The sequence below is a fragment of the Micromesistius poutassou genome (genome assembly GCF_964030765.1).
Source record: "Micromesistius poutassou genome assembly, contig: SCAFFOLD_1064, whole genome shotgun sequence".
NCBI classification, from domain to species: Eukaryota; Metazoa; Chordata; class Actinopteri; order Gadiformes; family Gadidae; genus Micromesistius; species Micromesistius poutassou.
The window spans coordinates 105-8,313 of NW_028177811.1; the positions used below are offsets into that span (position 1 = coordinate 105).

The 8,209-nt window shown below is 62.5% G+C and overlaps 1 protein-coding gene across 1 annotated transcript; it reads right to left on the reverse strand.

The window, feature by feature from the left end:
• Positions 1 to 1,464: 1,464 nt before the first annotated feature.
• On the reverse strand, positions 1,465 to 7,296 carry LOC311375024 (uncharacterized protein; the record flags this gene model as incomplete). The annotated part of the gene is given in 19 exon segments (XM_084490727.1): positions 1,465 to 1,528; positions 1,530 to 1,567; positions 1,781 to 2,024; positions 2,122 to 2,313; positions 2,510 to 2,781; positions 2,783 to 2,986; positions 2,988 to 3,323; positions 3,325 to 3,480; positions 3,482 to 3,616; positions 3,618 to 3,947; positions 3,949 to 3,975; positions 3,977 to 4,018; positions 4,020 to 4,179; positions 4,181 to 4,463; positions 4,466 to 4,535; positions 4,538 to 4,834; positions 4,836 to 5,096; positions 5,098 to 5,180; positions 7,221 to 7,296. Coding segments are annotated over 19 exon segments (3,270 nt in total), but the record flags the coding sequence as incomplete, so codon positions are not given.
• Positions 7,297 to 8,209: the final 913 nt, after the last annotated feature.

The following is an 8,209-nucleotide window of genomic DNA, read 5'->3' on the forward strand; positions in this document are numbered from 1 at the left end:
AGGACGCCCGTTCTGAGCCTCAGGACCAACAGAAACTCACCCCAGAGTGGAACCCGCGCAAAACCAACCCTCAGCGAGCAGAAGGCCTCCGGGGGACGGACTAACGGACGAGGACCGGAGACAGAAGCACTCTGGACCCACGGGGACAACGGAGCCACCAGCAGCTCTTCCTCTGCACCGTTTTATTCATGTTTTCATGGAGACTTCACAGCGAGGAACATGTTGGTAGATCGCGACTACAAAACCAAACCAAACAGCTATACAATAGGGGGGGGGGGGGGGGGTCCCAGAGAGGGGGGGGTGAGTGTTGTGAGTGGTGAGTGTGGGTCTCTGCTGAAGACGCACAAAACAACAACACACTGAAGTGCGTCGAGAGAATAGTGGAAGAAAAGTAGATTGATTCACCTGGCGCGCTAAGGTGAACCTCTGACACAGAACGCGGCCGTTAGAGACCCACAGTGGAGCCGACTGTCACGATCACAATCATCACAGAAAAAAACTAATACAATCATTTATGAGTACGGCTATTTTCTACATTCCACACCCATCGGTGCCGTGGATATCATCGCCATGGATACACAATAATCCCCATGTTGTGTTTGTAGTGGAGGAGAGGGACATGTTGAGCAGCATCAGGGTTCAGGCGGTCCACTGAAGACCCCGACTGGTCGCGTTTGGGTTAAAGGTGGACGGGGTTCCTCCTCAGAAAGGCACTACAGACAAACACCACCAGCAGTGGTCACTATCGTAGCGGTCTTCTTTATTACTGCAGGTCCACAAACATTACAGCAGGGAAATACAATTGTTTTCAAAAGAAAATACTTGTGTTAACAAATAACAGGTTTTAGCACAGTCGACGGAGGCAGACGGAGGGATGCTTCTGCGCCGTCCAGAATCACCGGAGCTGCCATTTGTTTTGTTTTTACATTTCTCCACCTAGCGGCCATTTCCTCACGCAGGAGGAACAAGAGTCTACTCTGAACACGAGAGAACGCAGGTCTGAGGCGCCTCTCGCTGTAACCACCGCGTCTCTACAGCAGCCGTCTGCTGTACGCTGCTGGGTGATAATCGTTCATGAGTTCTAAAAGCACAGCGGCAGTAGTCGAGTGCTCCTGAGCACTGAACCACGTGACGTAAGGCCTCGCCGCGTACAAAAAGAACGGCGCCGACAGGATTCAGCACCAAAGGAGCACGTCGCACACGGAGAGCGGATCTATAGCACTAACGCAAAACATACAAGAAGAATTAAGCTCTAGAAAAAATAACAATGTCATTCTAGAAGAAAACCAAACGAGTTACATTCCCTTGTCACGGGCCTTCAGACAACAGGCCACCAGCGATAATCTCATCATCTCTACACAGTAGTGTCCGTAAGCTTCTCCTCCTCCTCGTTGGCCGCCACACTGATTGGTGGAGTGTCCTTCTCAGAGCTTTTGGCCAATCCCGGCCCGTCCTCCGCTCGACCTTATTGGCCGAGCTCTGCTCCTCCGCAGCCTCGCTGCCATTGGTCGGAGGCTTGGAGGGCGTGGGTGGCGGCGGTCGCTCCGGGGTGGGTCTTCATGTGGCCCTGTGAGACAAACCAGAGACGAGACGGTTAGGAGGCAGAACAACAGGACTCTCCTGAACCTGAACCGAGCAGGGCCTCAGGTGGAGGTCAGTGCTGTTGGTTCTGTGAACATCTTACTGTAGATATACTGTGTATACTGTATATATATATATAAACCGTTGTATCGTTCTAAGTCTCTTTAGGTGAGTGTCAGCCGGTGTGACGTCTGCTCACCTTCAGGCCGCTGCGGCTGGCGTAGGCCTTCCCGCACTGGGAGCAGCTGTAGGGTTTGTCGGGTCGGCCGGCGGGCGGCGCCGGCGCCGGGGGCGTGGCCTCGGAGGCCTCTGGTTCTTCCGCAGGCTTCACCTTCGGGGCGCCGGACTCCTCCTCCTCCGCCACCACAGGCCCCTCCCCCTCCTGCGGCGGACCGGCGGGCCGTCTCCGCGGCGGCGGCGGCTCCGGGCTCCTCCCCTTTACTCTGGGGGGCGGGGTCTGGCCCCGCCTCCTCGGAGGCCTCCTCCTCCGACGGGGGGGGGGCCGGCTTGGGGCTGGAGGGGGGGGGCGAGGGAGCGGGCGAGGCGCCGGCGGCCGGGGGCCCCGGTCGGGGGTCCGCGTCGGGCGTCAGGTCCTCGGCGGCGGGCGGGGGCGGGGGGCGGGGCCCGGCTTGGAGACGCAGAGCGATGAGCGGGCCCTCCTGGTCCGGCCCCCTCCCCCTCCTCCTCCTCCGCGGCCCCGGGGGGGCCGTTGGCGAGGGGCCCAGCGGGGGCCTTCAGAGGGCTGGGGGGGCCCCCGGTCGGGGGGGGCCGTCTCCTCCGAGGACACGGAGCCGTTCACGGGGCCCTCGTCCACCGGAGGGGCGGCGCCCGGGCGCAGGAGGGGTCCTCTGAGGGCCCCGCCGCGGGGGGGCCCCGGTGGGGGGGGCGGGGGGCTGGCGCTGGGGGCCTCCTCCTCCTCCGTCTTCACGGCGACGGGTGCGGCGGCGGCGGGGGGGGGCGGCCTGGGGGGCGGAGCCCGGGACGGGCCCGTTGGCGGCGGGCGGCTTGGGGCCGACGGTGAGCGCCAGGGGGAGGAGCTGGGCGGCCTCGGGGGGGCGGGGCCACGTCGTCGGGGGCCGTGTCCTCCTCCGGGGGGATCTGGCCCCCCAGGTGCAGCCGGATGTGGTGCTGCAGCACCAGGGCGTTGGTGAACTTGCGGGGGCAGAGCGGGCAGGAGTTCTGGGCGCGGGCGTTGGGGGGGCCGGGCGCGGTGCGTGGCCAGGTGGGCCCTCAGGCTGCCCTTGGTGGAGAAGGAGCGGCCGCACAGCTTGCAGGGGTAGGGCCTCTCGCCCAGGTGGGTGGCCTGGTGCAGCCGCAGCGCCCGCGGGCAGCTCAGCACGCGCAGGCACACGCCGCACTGGTTGGCCGCCAGCGCGGCCGGCAGCAGGGCGTGGCGAAGGTGGGTGGCTGGTGGCGGCGGCGCCCGGGGGCCCCGGGCCCCCCACCAGGGCGCCCGTGTTGGGGCTGAGGCCCAGCGCCGCCAGCATCTCCCGGCGGTAGGCGCTGGAGGTGGCGCTGAGGTCGTGGCCGTGCAGCGCCGCCTGGCTGAAGAGCATGGAGGAGGTGGAGGCGGAGGGCGGGGCCGCCGAGGACACGCCCCCGCCGCCGCCGCCGCCGCGCGGCTGCTTCTCCAGCTTCTGCACCAGCCGCTGCAGCTTGGACGTGTCCGAGGTGGGGGAGGGCGGCGCGGCGGCGGCGGGGGAGGAGGAGGAGGAGGAGGTGGACGGCTTGGGGAACGGCGGAGAAGGGGAAGGGCAGCTGGTGGGCGGCGGCCAGGTGGGCGGGGGGCCGCAGCAGGGCCAGGTGGTGGGGCCCCGCGACGCCGCCGCCGCCGCCGCCGCCGGGGAACAGGATCTTGGGGAGGTGGGAGGCCAGCTGGGAGTAGGGCGAGGCGGCGTTGCAGCGCCGCGCCCGGCGGCGTGTTCTCGTCGAAGCGCTGCAGCTTGGCGCCCTTGGCCTGGCCGTTCATCAGCGAGGAGGAGGAGGAGGAGGAGGGGGAGGAGGAGGATAGGTGGCGGTCAGCGCCGCTCCGGACGCGCGGCGGCGGCGGCGGCGGCGGCGACGGCGGAGGCGCGGTTGAGCTGCAGCAGCGAGTGGGCGGTGGACAGCAGCGCCATGTCCACCGAGGGCGGCAGCGGCAGGGAGGACGGGGAGGGGTGGGGCGACAGGAAGCCCAGCGCCAGGCTCTCCGTCATGCCCTTCACGCCGTTGAAGGGCTCCTCCTCCTCGGCGCGCCGCTTCCTGCGTCTCTGGAGGAGGAGGAGGAGGAGGAGGAGGCGGAGCGGGGGGGCGGCGGCGGGCCGGCCGCGTCCGCCAGCGCCGGGGGGCAGCAGCGACAGCGACAGCTCCGGGTTCTGCTCGCGGTTGCCGCAGGAAGTGGGCCTTGAGGTTCCCTGCGCGTGGTGAAGCGGCTGAAGCACACGGGGCACTGGTACGGTCCGCTCGCCCGTGTGGAGCGAGCGCAGGTGGATCTGCAGCGACGAGTCGCTGCTCAGCACCTTCCCGCAGAAGCGGCAGGCGTGCTGCGCCCGGCCCAGCGCCGCGCCGGGCCCCAGGGGGTCGGGCGGGGCGGCGGCGGCGGCGGGGGGCGGCGGGGAGGAAGCCCAGCCCGTTGCTGTGTCCGAACGGGGAGGAGCCGTTGGACGACTTCTCGTGGAGGTAGCGCGGCGGGAGGCCCAGCGACAGAGACAGAGGGTGGAGCGAGGCCACGGAGGAGCTGAGGCCCGAGGCGATGGAGGGGGAGCAGGAGGAGAACGAGGAGGAGGAGGAGGAGGTGGGGGCCCTGCCGCCGAGGGCCTGGGACAGGCCCAGCTTGGCGGCGTCGGGCCCCTGCAGCGGGAACAGCGAGGGCAGCCCGGTCAGCAGGGCGGAGGCCGGCCCCGCGGCCCGGCGGGGGCCGGGTTGGTGGGGGACGGGGTCTCGGCCCCGGAGGCCTTGTGGGGGGCCCTCGGCGCCGGGCCCCCTGCTGGCCCCCGAGGTCCTGGGAGAAGACGGCGCTGCCCAGGCGCAGCACGTGGCGGCAGATCTCCTCCGTCATCTGCATCTGGTGGATCTGACGCTGCTGCAGCACCCGCAGCTCCTCCAGGAGCACCGCCAGGGTGGGGGGCCCCCCCAGGTGGCCCCCCAGGCCCCCGGGCGGGCTGTGGCCCCCGTGCTGGGGCGCGCAGTGCGAGGAGGAGGAGGAGGCGGAGGAGGAGGAGGAGGTGGTGGTGGCGGCGGCCGAGCCGCCCATCTGCGGGGAGCTCATGGCGGCCGTGGGCGCGGCCCGGGCGGGGGGGGGCGGTCTGGGCCAGCAGCGGCGGCGGCGGGGAGCGCGTCTGGGAGGACAGCGACGGGTGAGGGAAGTCGGGCGAGAGGGAGGAGTGGGTGTTGGGGAGGGAGGTGGCGTAGGGGACGGCGTGGCTGGGCCAGTGGGGCGGGGGCGAGCTCTCGCTGGGGAGGGAGGGGGCGTGGTGGAGCCCGCCGGGGGACGGGCCGGGGGCCAGCGGGGGCTGGCAGTCCGTCAGCGAGGTGGGGAGAGGGGGAGGACGAGGAGGACCCGGAGGAGGTGAACTCAGAGCCCAGAGACGTGGAGGGAGACTTCACCCCTAGGCGGTCATCTGAGGGGGGGGGGGGGGGGAGAGAGGGGGGGGGGGGAGAGCAGAACAATCAAATAACTACACCACTGAGAACGGCCTCGGATTAACACCGCAATGTTTTATTAAAGCCTTTAAACGATGTGTTTGTGTCGTGGCCTGACTGCTTTAAACTGTTAGGGGTGGTGTCCCCCGTCCCACCCCGGCTGTTGACTTCACCTTTCCCAGCGGTTGTTTATCTTAGGTTTTGTGTGCATTCCGAGGTGTCCTGTTGCTCCTTCAAACGAGACGCCTCGCTGGAAGCCGCCGTGAAACAGCAAATAAACAAACAAAGACCGAAACCCTTCTGGGGGGTTCTGACGTCTCGTCTCAATCTGCGCCGTTTGGGGGCACAAGAGCTAGCCCAACGTCTTACACACACACACACACACACACACACACACACACACACACACACACACACACACACACACACACACACACACACACACACACACACACACACACACACACACACAACACACACACACACACACACACACACACACACACACAACTCCTGGCTGCTATGACAACCCATTTCAGAGGACAATGGACCGTCACCACGACAACGCATAACCCCTCTTAACCCCCCCCTCTATGCAGCAGTTATGTCTTTCATCTTCCCGGTCACCCTGCCCCCGTGTCGTCAGCACGGGGGTCGAGGGTCAGCCCATGCTAAGGGATTCTGGCACTGTCCGGACACTCTGATTGGTCAACTGATCTGACCTCTGCAGCTCAGGGGTCAAATTCTTTCAGAATCTTGAGCATGGAGAGCTGAGGGAGAGAGAGAAAGAGAGCGGGGGGAGGGTAAGGTCGCTAACAATGAGGGCTAACTCACCCATTCCCCTCCTGGGGAGTTATAGTGATTGGAATGAATGACTGTACTCCGATTCACTTTTAAACTCTTTTCTTGAGCGCGGTGCACCTGCGGGGCAATGAGATGTATGCATTACCCCCCCCCCCCCGTCCCCCTTCCCCCTTTCTCTTACTCTTTCCTTTGTGTGCAACTCTTCTCTTACCTGCAGGATAGCCTCTGACGGAGTACTTAAGCAAACTTCCCCAGTGCATCGCTAAACAGCAAATAACTGCATACGACCCCCCCCCACACACACACACACACACACACACACACACACACACACACACACACACACACACACACACACACACACACACACACACACACACACACACACACACACGCACATGCACGCACAGATCTTTTTTACTCTTTTTAACCCATATGAACCCCCAGCTGTGTGAAAGCATACAGTCAAAGGGACTGGGGGTGGAGAGGAGGGGGGGGGGGGGGAGTGCATTGAGAGGCAGGAAAATGGGGGAGAGAATAAGGGACATAAGGGAGAGAGAATCGTGAAGAGAGAGCCAAGAGAGGGCCAGCATAGAAGGGCCGAGGCTTAATCTTTAGCAGAAACACCGCCGTTCCCTTCCCCCCTAGCCCACCACCACGCACACTTTATTGTTAACAAATAAGGGACCGCTCTCACCCAATCAAAGACCTCCAACAGTCCGCACTGATTAGCTTGTTCCTTTCCAAGAATCAGGAAAATGTCCAATGATGTCTGCGGGTTAATCCTTTACTTTGTTCGCAGGGACATTTGTGGGGGCCCCCCGTCCAACCACCGACCAAAGCCACTTAGCAGGGGCCCGTTTTTATTGCAGGAGACTATCAACAAAAGGTAAGCGCAATATTCACACCCCAGGTGAATCTGCTGCGTGGGACTGAGCAGGAAACCATTAATGCAAATGCAGCTTAATTTGAATACTACTTTCACAGCGCAGTTTGCACTCCTATAAACAACATCTCTCAGCCTCACCGGACCCGCCGGGAGGTGAGTCAACACCCGGACCCAAACTACTCATCCAGCCGCTGATGGTCCCGTGAAAACTTTTCAAAAGTGCCCGACGCTGGGGACGCGAACCCAAGTTAGAGAGCTAGAGAGCAAAAGAGTCAGAGAGCAAAAAAAAAAAACCACAACAAATGGGAATGGATCGCAGCCTCACCGTGAGAGAGCAGCCTCGTGCCCCCTGGGTCCGCGTTCACAAGCTGCTGGGGTCTCTTCTGCTTCCGGCGGGACATGATTCACGAGGAGACGGAGGAGGCGGCAGCGGGGGGGCGCTCTGCACGCGGGGACGCGGCGCTCTGCACGCGGGGACGCGACAGTCGGTCCCACTGTGAGCGTGTGCAGCTAAACCATCCCATGTACCGGGAATCGGGGAGAAAACCTTGACGTCTCTCGGGTTGGGATATCCGTGCGGGTCCGTCAGGGATCAGTGTGTGAGTGTGTGTGTGTGTGTGGCTGTTTTCTGAAAGTCTCTTCTCTCCCCCCAAAGTTGTCCAATTTGCGCCCCTCCTCTCCTCCTGCTTCCTTTACATGAACACACATTCAACACACCATCACACACACACGCATGTGGACGCACACGCGCGCGCGCGCATATGGACACACACACACACACACACACACACACACACACACACACACACACACACACAACCACTCCTTGTTCTTCATTGATATTTGCATTTCAATGGCCTGTAACACACAGCCTCGCTGCTTCTCTCTCTCTCTCTCTCTCTCTCTCTCTCTCTCTCTCTCTCTCTCCTCTCTCTCTCTCTCTCTCTCTCTCTCTCTCTCTCTCTCTCTCTCTGCCTATTCCTACCTTAGACATTTGCCCAGCGGCCATAAACTTTAAATAAAATATGACAAAGGGATGTCAAACCTGTTGGCTTCCTAAATAAACGAGCTGCAGGACATTCGGTCCTATACAAAAATCACACCAAAACATTAGTATTCTGTTCGACGCAAAGTGGATTAATGACTTATTAATCAGTTGAAATGAAAGGGAGAATTTATTTGCTCCGCCATCTAAGCTCCGATCGTATTAAAAGCAAACATGATGGACTTTATTAATCCAAAACACTTTGGGCCAAACGCGTTGGAAGCATGGACTAATAGTGGATGTATTCCCCCTTTAATTCTCTCCAGGAC